Source organism: Pelobates fuscus, chromosome 5 (genome assembly GCF_036172605.1).
Source record: "Pelobates fuscus isolate aPelFus1 chromosome 5, aPelFus1.pri, whole genome shotgun sequence".
Taxonomy (NCBI): Eukaryota; Metazoa; Chordata; class Amphibia; order Anura; family Pelobatidae; genus Pelobates; species Pelobates fuscus.
In genome coordinates this window covers 238,715,949-238,736,672 of record NC_086321.1, presented here as the reverse complement: position 1 = coordinate 238,736,672, position 20,724 = coordinate 238,715,949, and the positions used below count along the sequence as shown (strand labels likewise).

At 37.6% G+C, this 20,724-nt stretch overlaps 1 protein-coding gene across 7 annotated transcripts in view; it reads left to right on the top strand.

Annotated features, from left to right (window-relative positions):
- NFIB (nuclear factor I B) overlaps positions 1–20,724 on the top strand; it is a 414,175-nt gene that overhangs the window by 172,876 nt on the left and 220,575 nt on the right. The window contains exon 1 of one of the 7 annotated variants that reach the window (XM_063455153.1): positions 858–1,370. The exons of 3 other annotated variants lie outside the window; for them this stretch is intronic. In XM_063455153.1, the coding sequence (XP_063311223.1) occupies positions 1,353–1,370 (18 nt within the window). In that variant the 5' untranslated portion in view covers positions 858–1,352. Of the gene's footprint in view, positions 1–857; positions 1,371–13,163; positions 13,532–20,640; positions 20,663–20,724 lie in introns of those variants that run through there. 3 more of the 7 variants (XM_063455156.1, XM_063455151.1, XM_063455154.1) reach the window with 3 other exon arrangements.

Genomic DNA, 20,724 nt, shown 5'->3' with positions numbered 1-20,724 from the left:
CTATGTCCCCTGTAAAACCTCTCTCTCTCCCCCGCCAGGAGGAAGCCAAGAGCTGAGCTTCCCACGGTTGGGGGATGAGGAGGGGTTGGGGTACAGTGAAGGGAAGTTTAGAGGGGCAAAGTGATGCCATATTACTGTATTGAGAGATGTGCTTGTAAGTAAGATAGAGAATATTGCTGACAACCTAACCACACACTGTCCCATTGCCAGCTGTTACTATGTGTTCCAAAGTCACATTCATTAGCCCTTTTAAATAAAGCACTGTATGATAATTGGCTTCCACGAGTGATGGTATACGTGAGGTAACCTGTACTAACATATATGAATGCACATTGTATAGCATTACAATAAGCCATTGTTATATGGTCTCAAATAACAGCTGTCAATGTGGAAACATGGCTCATAGAAAGCTGTATTTATTATCTACACTGTAACCACAAGCAGCTCTGTCCTCACCGGCTAAGGAATGTCATAGACACGTGTGCAGTAGCCGGCATTGTATGGGGAGAAAAATACAATTAAAGACTGGGGGGAGAGAGAGTTGGAGGAGGGGGAGGAAGAAAGAAAGTGAGTGGGACTGAAGCCTTGAAAGAAATCTGTAGAGAGAGAGGAAGAAAAAAGAGAGGGAGTCACATTAATAACAAGGGCTGCTTAATGGAGTAGTTGCAGAAGGAGAGAAGGAATGCAATATTTGCAGGAGGGGAGTGACTGCTGAAGTTCAAAGTGGGAAGGATGGAGGGAGGGAGGAGGAGAGAAGGTAGGAAGGATGGAGGGAGGGAGGAGGAGAGAAGGTGGGAAGGGTGAATAGGGAGCCGCCGTCTTGTTATCCAATCAGCAAGAGGTGGAACTCGTCCAAGTGAGAGCCGGCTCTGGTATGAGCTGCCTGATGTGCAGAGCAGAGCCAGACTGACAGGGGGGCCAGGGAGACACACAGGGGAAAGAGAGGAAAAACCCTGCCAACAGCACTCAGAGACCAGCCCAGCTCCAAAAAAACGGGATCAGCCTCTCCTGGACCGCGTTCAAGTCAGCCCAGCACAGCCACCCTTCAGGAGTGCAGGACTGCAAGTAAAGCCAGGCACAGACAGAGGGCTTTTACTGCCTGCACTTTGACTTCACCACCCTACCCTCTGCCAAGATATCCTCTTCCGGCTCTACTACTTCATTTTCATGTATTTATACTAAACCATTCTATGAACAAATAGACAAACAAATCAAACCACATAAAGACTTAATAACCAGTACTTGGAAGTTACATAAAAAATATCCCCTGCCAGAAACAATTAACTATCACCTAAGAAATGTGAAGCAAGCGGGCCAGTGCTGTGTACAGATTACAGGATCCCATTAATTTAATGCAATACAGTGCGATGGTATGTGTTTTGAGAATTCTACACGTGGTGTTTGCCTCACTTGCACTCCCCCCCCCCCCCCCCCCCGGTTTATGCTCTGTATGTGTATGTGTTCTAATACCCCTAGAAATATTCTGCATAGCTTGGGTATCCTGAAAAAGAACCCGAATAGAATGTCACATTACAAGTACCAGGTCAGGAGAGGAAGCATGCAATGTCCAGCCATGGCTAGGAGTCATGCCTTCCAGTACACACTTATATATGTGTGTGTTTGGGCTGGGAATGTCTTGCAATCTGTGTATTGAACATTCTTCCTGAATATTTTAGTGACATGTCTTGTTGTGGGATGAGCTAGAAGTGCCGGTTGTTTGTCTTTGCGTTTTTGGCAGCATCTGGATGTGGGTCACACGTCTCTGCCAGCAATCAGTGGATGGAGCTTGCGTCCAAGAGTGCTGAACTTGGCACATTTCCTGCCGCAACTTTTTCCCCTCCTCGTTCTGGCAGACACGTAACAGCTGAACGCTGCAAGGCATTACTGCACATAATACTTTTTTGGACATACACTGTAACTAGAGTTCAGTTTGTTTCCAACTACACTTGCATTTTCTCAATTTAATATTATTGTTATTATTTGTGTGTGTTTAAAATATTTGCTTTATTAGCAGCATGCATTTCTGCAGGGAAGATACAATTTTAACTTTACCCTGCTTATAATTTGTTTATATGGTTCACCCTGTATTCTGAAGTCATTCTTTATTCTGGTGCTCCTTGCTATTGTCATTACCCAGAGATGTGAACGTTGCATTATCTTTTTCCATGGCTCTTGTTATAAGGGTAATGCTTTCTATAGTGCATAGATGTTGTAAGTAGACTTATATCCTCGTGTAACCCTATGAGTTTGCTTAGATCTGCTAAATGTCATTCTATGAATAGAGCTGTCTTACAGAACAGGGTAAGGTGTGGTTCATTTATCTCTGGGTAATGGCTCAAGTCGATATAGTTTTATAAATGCATGGATTATGTATTTAAGCAAACTGTCAATGGCTGTAGAAACTGCCATTTTGGTGACCCCACGAATTGCATCTATCTTGCAACAGCAGAGGATTGTCTGTTACATGTGGTTGGTCTGACTTATCAATGTCTGTTATTTCCTGTTCCCATAATAACCACTCCTCCTTTGCAGTCCCCATGTGTCAGACTGTAAATTAATTATGGTGTGTGCAGTAAATATTTCACACTGTTCAGTGTTCATGATCCCCCCCAAAATAAAATAATATATATGTATATATACACACACACACATAATATATAGAATAAATATATTTAAGTGATATTTTAATTTCTCTGCAAAACCTTTTACATAGAAAAATCTCACTGCATACCTACTGGACATTTTATGGGTAAATATCTTCTACTATACATATTTCCAGTGATACAATGGATCATGCTGCACCTCAAATCATATTTTGGTTCATATGATTTATGTAACCACAGTGATTTGTAAACCTAGCCCTTCAAAAGGAAATATAACTGCATTCCTTTATGAGTATGAATGACTGTCTTCTGTTCAGCCCTTTGTAACATTTTACCAAGGCCTGTATTGGGCACATTCTGTAGGAATAAATGTCACCAAGGCCTGTAGAGGGCACATTCTGTAGGAATAAATGCACATTTTAAGATCTTCCTACCGATATATTACTTCTCTTCCGTTGCAAAGAAGTCTTATGCACTAAACAGTGAATTGTGATAATTTGGCATTCAATATGTAGTAAATGTATCCAAAAGTGGCAGTGTTAAAAGTGTTCCATATCTGCGGTTGTGGCCTATATTTTGCAAATGTTTACTCAACATAAATTATTATTTAGTGAGTATACCCTCAGAGCAATTTATTTGAATTTTAACACTAAACTGTTCAACTTTATATGCCATACTTTAAGTGGCATGTATAAATGCTGTTTATTCCAATGTTTTTTCACATCCCTATTAAACTCATGGTCTGTAATATTCTACGCCTCCATATTGTAGAATGTATCAGTCTAGATTCCGTAAATAGCGTTGGGATGTTGTGACTGTCTGAATCATAACTATAGTAAGTTGTACAAAATTGACAACTGGAGCTAATTAACTAAACAGTAAATTACAGCTAACTGAAAATCAATCGCAAAGTTTAGACTAATATAGCCAGGCTGTGACAATGGCTGTGAATGAGAATTTTTTTCAAATTAGACCTTTCTTTGCCTGCATTTTCCAGTTCGATTTTCGGTTCTTCATAATTCACTTTTTAGTGAATAAACTCCAGCTGAGTTGCAAAATGTAGGCTGAAACAGCAGAGTAAAATAAAACCAAACCTTAGTTGTTTAATTGACCATTTTTTCGAAGCTACATCAAATACCCACAACTCACTGTTTAGTAAATGTAATCTTATATTGCTTTAACCACTAATTAATAGTCCATATCTTATCAGGTGGAATAAGAAGACCTAACAATACACACATATACCACACAATTTGTAAAAGGTTCTGCTAGCTATGTCCCACAACTAAAATCCATCATAAGATATCCAGAGAGCAAGGGTCCCATGAATATGCAGTATCTCCTTGTATGTATAACTTGTGGTGTTTTGACAATCAGCTGGCAAAATGTAAGTTAGATAGCTATGTCTGGCAAAAAAAAAAAAATCTGCTGATGTTCTGTAAGTGAATAGAATATTTTTGAAGTAATTACATTCATTTGTTATAAGGCTTCAACTTAAATTTTCCCCATAGCCTCACTGTCTATATACTTAGTAAACACTTCTACAATTCCCAATCTAGGTCAGATAATTGAGTTGAGAAAAGTATGAACATTTTCTATATTTCTAGTTTAATTATTGTGGGCTAGATTTTACAAACTCAGGTTTCGACTTTTCACAAATTGGAATTTATTTACTAAACACTGAATTATATTGAATTAAAAATGTGATTTGGAAACCTTTTCCAACTCGGCTATAGACACAGTCTTTGCAATTTGCTACAATTCAGTGTTAGTGTTTAGCGAATAAATCCATTGTCCAAATACACCTGGGTATGCAGTTGATGTCAGGCCCAGATTAACATAGGGCTTTTGGAGTGGCAGCTCCAGACCCGTGGTTTGAAATAGGTCCAAATCAGCCACGATATAAATGTTATTTATTTTACCATATATTCCACACTCAATTTGTTGTATTTTGGAATTGTTTATTTATGGATTAACTGCTTCCCGTCACTGCATAGTACTCATACTTTAATGTGTTTGGTGGCTGTTTTTCATGTAGTCTGCAAAGCCTCAAACCCAAATATGTAACTTTACAATCACACAGGAGGGAGAATTCAGAGTCCTCGTGGTTGAGAGTTAGGTTTGCTATTTGTCAAACATGTAATCTATAACAGCTACCACAACGAGAAAATGGAATTTCAAACTTTCGAATTATGCCCATCAAATTTCCAGCTTCAGGCCCATGAAGCCCTAAATCCAGCTCGAGTTCTGTTTATGGGATAGGTTTTTGTATATAAACAATATTTATGGCATGGGAAGGTAAAATATTCTCGAGTGCCTGCTGCATACCCAAGCAGAAAGAAAGTTAGTCTGGCTACATGTGCCTGTTGTGTGTGTTTGTGAGTTGCCTGCAGCTCTCAGGTTAGAAGAGGTGGGATCTTCCTCCTCTACTTTGACACAAGGAGCTGAGGTGGCGTGATCTGAATTATTATTAGTGTACTGAACATGCCCCTCTCTTCTGAAACCCCCTCCCTCTCCTGCTGTGATGAGGGGGCTGCCATTGAACTTGAGACAGGACAGACAAGATCTCCATTTTTTTAAAGTACAGTAGCTGGCAGGGAAAAGGCGCCAAAACATACAAGATTAAGCCTAACTTTCTTTGAAGTGGTCTGCCTTGTCCGGCTTCTTTTAGTAGAGCTTGGAAGTGACTAGGAGGACAGCAGCAGGGGATTCAGAATGCACTTTTCAAATATTTCCTTTCTATTTTCCTCTGCAGATTAAATCAGGCTTAAAAAAATCTAAATAAACAAATAGCATGATATGGTTAACTGCTCTAGTCTAAACCGGATTGCAAAACCTTTACAAAGTTTAACACAAAGACAGCGTCCGTGTGTGTGTTTTTTTTTTTTTATAGTTTTTTTTCTGAAATAAGATTACACACTAAGAAGTAATTGTTTGTTTGCTTTTTAAAACTCAAGTCAAGTAAAACGCTGGCTTGCCTAAAACAGTTTATGGTTAAGTAAAAATGACAAACTTTTAAAACAATCAACTTGTTGTTTGTAAAATATAATTGTGTGTTCACAAGGCATTTTTTGTATGACTGTAAGCTTTTATACTTCGTGCTGATAGCAATGCAGGGTTTAGAAGAGATGCTTAGCAAAATACAGTTTTACTTGTGAAAACTAATGCCAGATTCTATTGTATGTTGATTTCCCTTTTCACATAAATAGTAATAGAAAAGGAAATACATTACTGTTTAGATTATTGGACAACGTTACCTATGAATTCAAATAATGCAAACCATCGTCATATAATTCTCTCTCTCCCCAACTACAAATAGAGCCTTGCTTCCTGCCTTTTTTATTTATTTTAAAAATAATCATTATTGTGCAATCTCATTGAACTCCCAGTGTACAGAAATGTTGAATGTGCTTGCACTTTATAAATAATAGTACGATTAATATTTGTGTGCGAAAGTGTGCATCAATGTATTTAGAAATTAGCTGGCTTTTGATGATCCTACTGTCTGCTTTAGGATCATTCCCACATTGGAGAGTGTTAATAGAAAAACAAAGAATCAATCTCTTCACAAATTAGCAGAATGCGTTATTATTTTTTTACTTTAGTAGAGATTCGAAGTTTTGCACACAGTCAAATGTATTTTGAATTGTAGAGAACATTTGAAAACAGATGTTCTTAAAAAAAAACAAAAAACTCTAGGATCCCAGCCCAATATAAATGAAGCCTCTTTTTATAGATTAGTGGCATCAACATTGAGGACAAGGTAAAAAATGAGTATGGTTTGTATTCCAGTGCAGAGTGCTTGTTGAGAATATCCTGTGGTTTCAAAAATCCTCCCACTTATTCCCCGGTTCAGTCAATTACCCCATTCATCTGTGGGGCAGGCTCAGCCTAAGGGAATGTACAGAGCTTCAGATTTCTAAATGGGCAGGAAATTTATAACACAGGCAGAGTGCACAGTAATGACAGTAACATTATTAGAAGCTTGATTTCTATCGTTTAGCTATGCCCATCAGGGAAAATTAAACTATTTCTACATAGCCAGCCAGACCAGGTGAGAGCTTGGATATAAGTTTAGTTTTAGGAAAGTGAAATAAGAGATTTTTATAAAAGTCTGCTGGCTGCATACAGTTTGTAATCATGTTAACTGCTTACTGCCTTGGTAGGCAGATGATCCTTACTTAACAAAAGGTTTAACTAGCAGTTTTCTGTGAGCCATACCATTAACCCCATTGAAGAATAGAACACTGTGAGGTGCATTAGGTCGTCTGTCTGTAATCCTAAAACATAGTCTCATACAAAAGCTATGACTCAAAATATCCACATTTGCAAAATAATTTCCGAGCAGTGCTTGGTTATAGCAACAGGAGATTCTGTTTATTTGTGTTGTTTCCAGTCGGTGTTTTCAGATCAAAAAGTAAAAGTGTACCATTTTTTTTTTAAATTATAAAAAATGGTTTATGAATGTAAATGGCAGTGTGTAGTGTATTTATGTGTCTGTATACATATTAGTTACAATGTGTATTGTATGAAAATGTGGATTTATATCCTAATATATGTAATAGATATACAATAGATATGTTGATTATTAACACATATTAGGGTTCAGTTTTTTTATCAGTCTGGATTGCCTAATATATGATACCCTCTGATTTGCATAATATGAAAGTAGTGATGGCCTTCATTATCTTTTAACATGCTCTCTAAAGTTGAATACTTTCAAAGGGCTCTTACCTTCCGAGCAAGTATCGGAGATGTCACTACAGATGGCAATACACAAAAACCATTATTTTCTTTGGGGTCTTTATTTGCATCAAATCAATGATGTACAGCCTTTGCTTTGTCCTTTTGTACAACAGCTTTGAGTTTAACCCTCCCCGTGCCAGAGCAGCCTGTAGCTCAGTCTAGAATAGGATCCTTTTACCAAAGCCTAGACCTTTTGTGTATGAAAGGCCTGTGCATAAAGTGGTTGAAGTGACTTCTTCTTTACTAGGAAGCATTTATATTTCCCTGTATTTTTCATCCTGCTTGTTTATTTGCTGCATAGTTTTCTGAGAAATCAGGTGCAATAATACATATTACCATACTAGCATAGAATATGGAGGCTGTTTGTGGATAATGGCCTAAATGGTAAAAATAAACGGCTTAAAAGCCCTAAAAGAATCTATCTAATTATGGAAGGCATTCTTACCTTTCATAATTTTGAATGCGTGGCTCAATAAGCTTGTGCTTTTGTAAGATCATCATATTACACTTAACATGGCCATCCAGCACTTCTGCCCTTAGCTAAGGTATACATTTTTGCACAAACATAAGTATATTTCATAAAAGAGAGATGTTTGATATAGTTATTAATAGTATTTCAAATGTGTAGCATAGAGTTCAGCAGTAGTATTTTACCATTTTGGTGTGCACTATTGTTGTGCTTACACAAATGTTATTGTGCAGATTTATGGTGGTGTATGAACACTTGTGTTCTGTATATTGAATTAAAGGCAATCAACCTTGCACGGCAATGGCTGGTAGAAAACAGCTAATAAATGTGTGTGATGAAATGTAATATCAATGGAGAATAAAGACAAGCAGACAAAAAATGAAAGTCTGTAGCAACCCTAGGACTGCACAGCTCCCCCTCCCTCTGACTCTCCTCTTTCTCTCCCTCTTTTTTTTTTTTCTTTTGGCAGGCAGACAAGTCCTACCTCCAAAGTCAGAGTTTCTCTCTCGGACTTGAACTGTACTTTCCTCTCCCCTCCCCCTCTCAGATATGAGAGCTGTGTTTCAGCCCAGTCACTAAATGCTTAGCTGTTTTTTTGTAGAGCCCTGCTGGGGAGTCTTTTAACTATCCAGTATCCAAGAAGGAGAGCTGCAGCAAGCCACTTTTCCTTTACAACTAGACATCATCTGTCTTCTGTTTGTTATGTTGTATGTATTCATGCACATTCAGCGCTTGACATAGACGTTTTTAATGTGGAAGCATCAATTGGGAACCTGTTATAAATATACTGAGGTAGAATGAAACTTATTTAGAGCAGTGGCAACATCACTGCCTAAGAACCAAAAAAACCCAAGTCCAAGTAAGACCACCGAAACTAGTCCATGGGCAAGACATCTAATGATATATATCTGCCTACCTCAAAACCTCATTGACTGCAAGTTCGTTTGAGCAGGGCCATCTTCACTAAATACCATCTTCTTATAATTGTAAAGCACTGCATAATATGTTGGTGCCATATAAATAATAAAAATGATATTCAGGTGTTTTCACAATAGTGAAAATTCAATGTGAATTTCAAATTTAAGGCCAGAATAGTCATGCTGAAGCCATGGTTGATGACTTAGCGAGTTTTTCCAGTATGGTTATTTTAAACTTAAATTTGAAACTCACTTTTTAGTCACTTTGAATTCTCACTTTCCTCAAATCAACCTTGATGGCATTTCATGCAGTTAAACTAACTGAGTGAATATCTAAAATAGTACACTTTAAGGAGATCAAAATATGTTAATTGGTGCACATCATAATATTGTAATTTTGCTTTTATTATGATTACTAGCTGTTGATATGCACATATATATATGAGAACATCAAATTAACAAAATTAAATTAAATTTACTTCCTTCTACCTGATTGAGGATGCTTAAATTCCGCCTATTATGACTGTCTGATCTTTTACTTCTTACAGCAACCCGTCCATAAGTCCTTATTTTCTCTAACTATGGCAAATGAGCATTTCATAGCCGGGAAAATGAGAGCCATTATTTATTATTAACCCACAATATAAAGCGGGATCATACAATATAAGCTCACTCTAGAAAAAATTAAACAACAACAAAAAAACGTCTCACGCAAGATGTAATTATTTTAACAGACCTATGGCTGAAATGCAAATAAATCTTGATGCTCATAGACACTCACAAATGGTGGCGTGCTTCCTAAGAATATAGTGCATAGTTATTGCGCCCTCAAAGAGTTAATATGAGAATTAGTGAAAGTCCTAGCTCCCTCAAGCCTTGTCCCTATATAAACTGTGCTTGGAAGGCACAGGAGAATTACAGCAGCTGCTTGATTTTGTTCCCAGTCCCAACCCACTCCACTTAATCCACTGGGCCGAGTCTGAGCGCTTCCTTAATGAGGACAGCACAGAGGTTAAAAGTGACCATTTCATGGATGACTTGACACGACTTACCTTCTCCGAAGTGTGCAGGCTTAAGTCAGAATACCTGATTTGAATTCCTTTTGTATTCGACCTCACATTCTCCACTCACATGCTTGACTGAAGTGGAGCGTTTTTGTACACCAGGCAAGGCAGCAAAACCACAAACAGGCAATGGCCCTAAACATGCACACTTTTCTTTATTTATATTTTGCTTTTTTGGCTGTCGCTGCTTAGTCCCTGTTCAGTTCACACCAGCTGGAATGCTCTTGTGCGAAATGAATTTTCAGTGCATACTGGTCTCATTCCCCTAACTAGCATTCCTCTTTACTGGCACTTATATATTTGCAGCACAACTACGGCAGAATACTTGGCAGGACTTTACAGACTGAATGAAGACCTGTCCAAAGGAGCTTGCGGTTCCAATCAGCCTTTAATCCTTGCACAACTAGAGCCAACAATGCAGTGAAAAGTGACACATTGCTCAGTGTACCATCACAGAAAGGTTTTCCAATGTCCAGTGTTTATAGTTTTACGAAGCAAACACCAAAAAAATCCTCCGTTAAATTAATCTATTTTATAAAGCTGGCATTTATTAATACTCATGGTCTGTGCTGTCTTAGTGAAAGCCCAGTGCCCGGTCCAAACAAGCAATTTTGTTTGGCCTATTCGACTATACATTCTCTTATGAGTACAGCCTCAATATGGCAGTTCTCCCTGGGTTCCGCCATAAGGGAACCCTCTTCTTTTTTGCAAAACCAAGCAAGTTGGAATAGTCATATTGTTTAATTTAAGCTCTTTACCATGTGTCAGGACTTGGAGTGGAAGTAGTGATTATCTTGCATTTGTGGTTTTGTTGTTTGGCAGATGACTCTAGAATAACCGAATTGCAACGCCTGCTAATAACCATTGTGATTATTTTACACCTAGCACATTGTGGGCTTCATTCACTTTACTAGGAATAGGGAGAAATGTTAAAGAAACTGCAACATTTAGTCCAACATAGCTGGAAAAAATAGCTTAGTTAGAGAATTTTTCCAGTTTCGCTTTGGCCCTAATTTACAGTTCCCCGCTCAATTATCCCACGTTCCTAATTTAATTAATAAACCCCTGTTTTCCTTGGCAATTCACTAACTAGCGTGCCAGGTACTTGTATAGTGCATACAATATACAGTTGGTCTGTGTGATACAAGTATTGAATAGTGGAATTGTAAATTTAGTGCCTCTTTTCAATGCATCCTTGTTGAACAGATTTATAGAATATTTTCAGATTGAATACAGGAGTTGTAAATAATTCTCATTTTTAAAATGATGATTATTAAAACCTTTACAAACATTAATAAGGAAATATCAGGCTAATTTAATCCCTATAATTGAGGCATTCTGACTGTGTAGCCTTTTGCAATTTATTGCTAAGTAAATAGGTGTTTAAACATTATAGATAATTCCTGGTGCATGCAATCTGGAAACTGCTAATGAGCGAAACAGCACCTCGATAAAATATATGAATTTAAAGAGTGAGCCTTCTTGCAATCCTGAGAGGGCACTGATGCTGGAAAGACTGCTTTTATTTCTAATGAGTGGGACATTTTCCAAATGAGTGTGACTTGACAGAAATGTTATACTGCTCCCCTGTCAGCTTCTAAGTGTATGGGGCAGTGGGAAAAAAGAATCTGCTTTCGGGAAAAAAAAATAATTTCTGTGTCCCTGGCCACTTACTACAGCCCTTAACTGTTCAGCACCTACCATGCTATGCAATCAGGACCATTGAGGCTTGCAACGAGCACCCTGTGTTTCTGTACTAGCTGTGATAGTATAATAGTAATGGAATTCTAAGAGTATTTGGAACACCTAACATTACAGTTTTCTGCCTGCATTAAGGGCGCTGACTATACATAACTTAAGACTGATTAGTTATCGACAAACGTTAGTTATTGGATTGTCTTCTAATTACTGCACAGTGTATAAAGAGTTAAGGCAGTCGGCTGGCGCCACACCCGGCTCCCCTCACCCTAGATAACCGCAGAGAGGGAGGGCACAGGGCGGGAGATGGAGAGGTGAGGCACAGGGCGTATAAAAGGCAACTAGACCTGAGCCGCTTCACCCTCCTGACAGTGTGATGGTCACCCCAGGCAGGCCGCGTTACGGGCCCCCGGTGTCCAGAGTGGCCCCCCGTGTATGAAACTGGGCTTAGTGCGCACTGTCCAGAGTGGCCCCCCGTGTATGAAACCGGGCTTAGTGCGCACTGTCCAGAGTGGCCCCCAGTGTATGAAACCGGGCTTAGTGCGCACTGTCCAGAGTGGCCCCCAGTGTGTAAAACTGGGCTTAGTGTTCACTGTCCAGAGTGGCCCCCAGTGTGTGAAACTGGGCTTAGTGCGCACTGTCCAGAGTAGCCCCCAGTGTGTGAAACTGGGTTTAGTGCGCACTGTCAAGAGTGGCCCCCAGTGTATGAAACTGGGCTATGTGCGCACTGTCCAGAGTGGCCCCCAGTGTGTGAAACCGGGCTCTGTGCGCACTATACAGAGTAGCCCCCAGTGTATGAAAGTGGGCTCTGTGCACACTGGCCAGAGTGGCCCCATTAGAGTGCTCAACCCGTTAACCCTGTGCTTGTCGTATGCTGGGTATTAAGTGACACTCACCCAATGTGCACATATGACAGCTGCACTCCAGGGCACTCACTACGGCACTATGTATACGCATAGTCCCACAGCTTATACGGAAACTCATGTACAACTAAAGTAATGGAGCCATTCCGATTGTACCCCGCTTCTCAGAAGTGATACATGTTGTCCAGATGGTTTAATGTTTCTATATGAAAACCCAATTAAAGCAGTTTGACACAGCCATGCAGGTGGCAGTACTGCATTAAACAGCCCAATGTTATATCTGTGTGTATATCTCACCGCGTGTATAGATACAGGAACATTAGTGAATACATTATACATATATTGCATTCCATGTAATGATATCGTGCTGTAGTAGTAGTAGTGCTAAAGATATAGAAACATTGGTGAATTCCTTATATATATATATTGCATTCTAAGTAATGAACTGTTGTAGCAGCAGCAGTAGTAGTGCTATAGATGAACATTAGTGAATGCATTCCATGTAATGATAGTCTTCCATAGCAGCAGGAAGAGTGCCATAGATAGAACATTAGTGAATGCATTCTATATAATGGTAGTCTGCACTAGCAGCAGTAGTAGTAGTGCAGGGCTATCAAGCCAGCCAACAGTGAGTGTTGGAGAAGTTAACCCCTCCTCCCCCGGCTGGGAGCCGGTACCCTGCGAGCTCTATGCATGTGAAGTGGGCGGAGGTCCATATAGGAGAGAAGCACACACAACGCACCAGGGGGAGGAGTGTGTCTCCTTGATGATTGTGTAATTAAATAATAATAATAATAAAAAAAAAACCATGAAATCTTTAAGTGTGCTTTGGAAAGCCGAAGCGGTGCAGAGGGTGTAGCCGGTGCAGTCTGCTACCCGGATAGAGAGAGAGGGAGCAGGGCTGCCTTGCCTGACTGTGTGTATTGGGTACAGTATAGAAGCAGCCACCCTCCTCCTCCTCCTCCTCCTCCTCGGCCGGATCGCTGAGTGCACGGGGGCCGGGCACGGCATGCCAGCGGGCACCGCTGCCACCTTGAAGAGGGCACAGCCGGGGATTACTGTGAGCTCCAGTGACAGGGGACAATGAATAGGTGAAAGCTCTTCCCTTGGATGCTGTGTTGGGATCCGTGCAAGCCAAGCCATGATGTATTCTCCTATCTGCCTCACTCAGGTATTTCTCCTGCGTTTTCTCCTGCTACCAAAGGGGTGACTGACGGGCGCTTTCCATTCTCATTGGGGGTAGTAATGCATGCCTATCTCTGCCCAGTGCCCGGCTACGAAGATGGGACATGCCAGACAACTTTACCGTACTGGTAACCCCTGCTAGATCTAGACTAAACCTCTGTGTGCCCTGTAGGAAGCGTCAGTACGATCCCCTTTATTGATGTCCTGGCTCCATCCCGAACAGTGTCAGTACAGGTGGGATCCGACCCATCTATGCTTTGGGGGTATTTTTTATATATTTTTTTAACTTTGTTTCGTTCTCCGCGAAACTTTCCCTGTTCAGATGGTGTCTGTTAGATGCAGAGATAGAACACTACATTAGAGCAACTTTGCATGGTTTAGACGTTCTATTTCGAACCCCGTGTATGCTATGTGTTCGCTATTTAAGGGGACAGGCACGCGGTGATCGGCGCCCGGTGCCAGGCTCTGCTGCATGATCGGTGCGGACCGAGGAGCTCAGAACGTGCACGGTGCCCGGGACAAAGAGCCACGCACCGTAGTGTGGGCATTGAGAGGGGCAAGGGCGGTATCAGTCTCCCTCACTCACTAATTGTCGGCCTCTTTCATAGCATTACATTTTTAAATATAAAATTATCTGATAACCTTTTCATTCCCTAGCACATTACCGTTTAGCGTTTTATTACATTATATTTTAGCGTTTACTTGTACGTTTTGACTTCATATATTATAACTTCTGTGTATTTTACCATTTCAAATAAATTATATTATGTGCAGAAGATATTTTCTCGGATTGCCTGGTGTCCAGAACATAATGTACATTACAATTGTATAATAAGGTATTAAAAAAAAAAAGATTGATATAAAGGTAAGTTGTAATATAGTGAGTAGAACTTTTTTTTTTACATCTCAGGTAAATTTGTAAATAAAATAAAAAAAATAGAGATCTCCAGTCGTTTCTTTATTCTTTATTTCTTTTTCATTTGTGGCATAAACTGTTTTTTTTTTTTTTAATTCACTCTTCATCCAGTAATTCTTTTGTACAGAAATCTACCTGCTAGTTTCTCAACATGAAATTTGTGTTCCTATTATCTCTAGTGTCACACCAGTCTTTAGTTCTTGAGTTCCATAGTGTTTATGTGCTTATATTTGCTTTGGGATACATAGGTGACAGTTTTAAATTTTAAATTTCAGAATTTACTTATATTGGTGAAGTGGTTTTGTTGATGCTTTTAATCTATTTTTGCTCTCATCATAATAATAATACTTGTACTCTTATTTGTATATATACACTTTTGAGCTTGTGTGTTTAAATGTGCAGTGCACGCACAGAATGTCCCTAATTTATTGTTGCTTGTGTTCCCAAAGGCTTTTTACTGTATGTAATAAGATTACAGCTTGGTAACATTTTTTTCTGACATATTTTTGGTATACTTTCTTTTAATTTCTTCTGAGTGGAATATGTTTCTGCTTTTTAAAATTGCAGAATTGCAGTAGAGCTCTTTAATGTGCAGTATGTGGTTTCTTATAGTGTAGATTGGAGCCTAAGGAGTTAACATTTGAGATGTCTCTTTCTTCTTGGTACCTGCAGGGGATCTATGTGTCATTATCACCAGTTTAAGAAAGAATACATCTGACAAAAGGCACATCATGTTGGTTTTTGGAGAAGTCAGTGGTAGCCTTGGAAAAATGTCTCTGTCCACAGTAACTTTAAATTGGCAGTAGAAAATAATACATAAAACATATTCCATTTGGGCATAGGACATATTCATTTTGAGTAATTTGTAATATTGTCAGAACTTGGACCAATTGTGGAAATGTGCAAATAATTAACATTTAAATGATTTCACAATTAGAAACTATTGCTCGTCAAATAGACTGAGGCATTCCTAAATTGTGAATGAAGATGAAAACAATGATAAGACTTATTCAGTGATTGGATGCAGTCCTGTAGTTTTTTTGGCTGACACTTTTTTTACTGTTTCTATTTTGTTTGGCATATGAGTTTGAGTGACTTAGATGTAGTTTAACCAGGGAGAGTTAAGGGTACGGATATTTTCAAAAGCGCTTTCCAACGACATATTTTTCAACCTGCACATCATTTGCAGCCTTTTTTGGAAATAAACTTGACTTCAAAATCAAAAATTGTAAGACACATGGAGAACCTTTATAGTATTTTTTACTTCACTGAAGAAAATATTTAATTTATTAAGACAGATCAATTTAAGTTTATGTGAAGTTACTGGAGAAAGAAAAATCTAAAATTTCTTGGTATATAGAAAAGTATCAATCTTATGTGAAATGTGCACATCAGTCAAAGTAGGTGTGTATATAAAAATACATTTATCGATAGAGAGATATACACATTCAGGACCGATATTTAAACTTTAGTATATTTAGTATATATTCAGAACCAATGATAGAAACATTTTTTATGTGCATATACATTTATTTTCATAATCAGCTATTATGTTTTATGTATTTTATATTCACATATATTGTATGTATAATTATAAACTCTTATTCAGTTCTATATTTAATGACTTATAAGAGTGCACATATTTTTATCTATCATCTGTTATTATTATTCTGATTATTATTATTGGAATTTATATTGCGCCAACTTATTCCACCGCGCTTTGCCATATTTATAAAGGGGCAAATTTAACAGTAAATGAGACAGTTACAAAATGTTACATGAACAATAGGTTGATGAGGACTCTGCTCAAACGAGCTAATCATTTATCCATAGTAGAAATGTAGAGAGCACAAATATATAAACACAACTCACACATACATACCTGGCTACATATCCCCACACTCTTGTGTATACATATACCCTAATCTATTATGCATAGATATACCTTAACATTATTGTATTTTGCAGCATTAGTGTATATTTTACCAGTGTTAAAAAACAAAATAACTTGAATTTCTTCTATATATCAGTTTGTGTTACATGAATACTGTTATGTCATGTGCAGCAAGCTATTTTTAAAAGGTAACTTTTACCTTTACCAAAATTGCCTGTTTTCCTGTTTCTTAATAAATACATTTTATTTCAGACATAGGATGTGTGTAACAATAAACATTTAAGTGCGTAAGTATCAGATGTGAATTGTTTTGCGTATAGACTCTGGGTCATCACAGAGTGAGTTGTGGAATGGCCAGAAGTACAGGATATGACCTATGTCATAGCACACATATCAAATAGAATTACCTCTGCTAACAAAGTTTAAGCCAGTTAATGTGGCACTCTGAGGTGCCACTGTTGATTAAATTTTTTTTATTTTCGTTGAAAGGGAATACGTTTTATATCAGTTTGGGGTGTAAAAAAAAACGTACGACCAGAAAAAAACAAACACACATGCACACATATATAATTTTATATATATATATATGTAATGCAGAGGTATTGCATATATATAATATGAAGAGTTTTCTGCGTTACCTTAAAACCTTTTATAGAAAAATATAAAAAATACAAGAAGTAGAGCAAATCGGTATAAAGAGCTGATATATGACTTGTACACTATATTTTTTATCTTTATTTTATCTGGTGCTGACTTGTTCTTTTTATAGCTAATAGTTTTAAAATAAACAAAAATAAACATCTATTTCACGGATCTAATATATACACGGGCATGTTTAATAATGTATGTTCTCCATTTCATGGTGTTAATTCTGATTAATATGCTATATTATATGTAACATTCAATAAAAAGAGAAAACAAATCCACACTAATATGGAGAATTAGGATTAATATTATACGTTTCATAGTCAAAATGCATGAGTTCACTTTTCTGTCATCATCTCTTTCCCTTCCAATATATATATATATATTTGTTGGGAGAGAAAATAATGTTGCCAGGCTAGAAATTAAATATTTGGTCTGATAGTAGATGACATGAAAGTTAAAGTTACCCTACTATTTAGATAATGTACACCATAAAGGAGGATGTTCAAAGTTTGGTTTCAATCTTCCATTTTAAGATACTTTTTAAATTAGGTTCACTTCATTGGCAAGCAATGCTTAATTTGAAAGAGCTCAGAAAGAATAACCTAATTATGTACAGTGCAGTAATTTTACTGAAAGATAGAAATATTAAGCTGCATTCGCTGCACTGTGGAGCGCTTTGCAAAACAGTCGTATTTCACTATATGTTACGTAGTGGCACGATATAAATGCCTCCATGGTCGTGCCTTACACATATATTGCTGTGAATGTTTTATTACATCATATATGTACTTACTGTTAAAATGTTTTCATAAATCCCCATAACCATAAGCGTGCCCAGTAAGACGGCTTCTGCTGTAGACTAGCAGCAAAGTATACTAGTTATTACAATTTCCCTATTTTCATTTATAGGCAAAGCCATTCTTTAGAATCCTTATTATATATTTGTGACTGGAATTGCCAGCATTTTTGTTCCCGAATTTGCAAATGGTATTCCCTTTTCCTTTTTTTCAGGTGACATTCCTTCACTATGTATAATTAAATAAAATAAGCCATTTTTAATTATTATTATTATTTGCTTAAATAATTCAACATTTATTTTCTACATTTTTTTGAGTATATGTGTAAATAGTTGTCAAAATCGTTTCATTTGCAGTTATATAGTTTCCTACGATATGTTACAATATGCAGTTTTCGCACTGTCTTGAAAAATAAGCTCCCGCTGTTGCAATTGTTTTCCCCATAAAGTTTTTATTATATATAATGCCTTGCATTTTGTTATTTATATATATATATAGTAATAGACACATTTTGCTTTTGTTTATTATTATTGTGGCAGAATGTTTTCCATTGGGACATTTTTAAACTCGGGCATCATTGCAAGTATTTGAGTTTAGAAAATGGAAGCAGATTTGTGTTGAGTAGAGATAGGGCAGTCTTATCGTGGGCTGTGGTTGTTCAGAAAACTGCTACCTTCCCACACAAAGAACAGATTGTGGTTTAACTCCTTGTATGGCCTAGTTATAAATAAAATATAATTGTGGAAGTGTCTGCTGTAAGCAGTCTATCAGATGAATAGTTTCTTACCTGACACTAACCTGAGGCTGCAGTATAAGTTCACGTTCATGCTAGATAAAATCTACTTTTAAAATTGCCCTGTTGCATGTCTGGTTTTCTTCTACAACCTACGTTATCTTAATAATCTCTAAATGAGAGTAAAATTTTTTATTTTTCTTAAAGTAAAAAAAAAAAAAAAAAGTTTTATGTATGTAGTGGTTATTTCTTACCGTGGATAGTTAGATAGTATTACTAAGAACAAGTGTGCTTGCATTTAATATGTTTTGTAAGTTAATATATTATTATTATTATTATTATTATTATTATTATTATTACTAATAATAATAATGTGTAAGCTGTTTATTTTATGAATTTGGAATATTGGTACATTAAAATGGATAGCATTAGACTACATTTAAATATCTGTAACTAGTGCATTAGTCTTGATGTTAATAAGCTGCCATGCCAAATGGTTCTACATTCTAGTTCTCTATTGTATACATTCTGTTCAATACATTGTATAATTAGCCGTGACGTAAAAAACAATATGCAGTGTAGTGCTGTGACATGATCGGCAGATCCAGGACTACTGAATTTCTTTTAATATGTGCCGGGATGAGGAGATTATTCCCAACTTTGGTCTGTGCTAAATCTGCCATCAGCATACCTGTATAATAAGCAGTAAAAGCGGCAACACGATTGCTCAGAATTCTTTCTTTTTGGTTTTAGGAATGAAAATGTGAGGTTTGCACAAAATCTCTATTTGACCATTGGTGCAGTTATAATTTCCCAGTACACACAGGCACTGTGAATGCCATCTGCATGCCAAGGCGCAGTTTTTATTGTCTGCTTGAGATCGATTTTAAACTGGTTCACAGTCTAAGCGGTTCTCAAATTCGCTGTTGCACAATGCCGATCTCGGAAAGGAAGTAGGGGAAAATACTAAAATAATGAATTACGGCAATACCTGCATATGTGCAAACCCAAGCTATTTAAAGAGAGTCTAGAAGTACAGTGCTGATAGTAGTTTGCCATTATCCCATCACAGAAAAGTTTTAACTTGCTTCATCGTTTTGGTCTCTAGGTGCATTGCCAAGAATATGAACGATCATAGTATTTTTTATGATGTGGCCTGCACAGTAAGGTGAAGGATGCACTGATAATCTCTAAACTTTGTGCATGAGATCACATACATGTTATAACATTTTGCAAGAAGAAGGGTAATTTTACTTTAGGAAAATAGAAAGGACAGTTTTGTGCATAGATTTAGACTTTAAAGTCTATTGCCTTAGATTAGATTCCTAAAAAAATCTCTACACCTTTCTCACTTTTTTTTTAATGGGTGCATTGTTCCACTTTCAAGTAAAATACTATTTGTAAACTTATTCCCTGCTTGTTAGGTGGGTTGGTGTTTCAGTGGAGGTTGTCAATATAATTCTGTCCCCTAGGAGGGAGAGGGGTGATATTATCTTACCAATTAGTCTGGGTACTCCTTGTAACAGAGATCCCCATTGTTTACTAAGATATTTGGGGCTTCTATTTCTTCATACCATCTGTAGATCTCTTTGTTTCTCCCTTAAGAAATATATACAGTTGGGTCTGTATAATTATATTCATAAGAAAATACCTAGCAACCTGACTGGGGACCCTAAATAGACTCAAATAAGCATGTTGATCCAAATAAGAGTACGCATAAGTGCCCACATTAATGTGCCCTGTGCAGTGTGTGCTATTCTGTCTTGCCTCTGCACCTATTTCTGTAATTACACTATAGGAATGATGAATTCCCAGTGTTGGAATGCTAGGCACCCCAATATGAGAGTGGGGCTTGTGTAATGGCGCATGCTCTTTATGCCACTAGCAGCCTCTTGCTGAGAGCATGCTCTGAACGCGGGAACTGAGTGGTAATGCAATGAGCTAGGGGCTCTGTTTTGTTTCCTTTTGCCACCGTGAGAAGAAATGAACTGTGGTCTCAGCTACTTCTCCTGAAGACCTGCACTAGCTTTTAAAAATTTCTTTTTTTTTTTTTTAACTTTATACTGTTCTTGGTAGAAGAAAAAAAATAAAAAGCAACATACAAAATAAGAGACAGGCAACCAAAAATGGTACTGCTAGTTGTTACAACGATCATGCTGATAGATCGAATATATTTCTGCGTGCTCCTTTG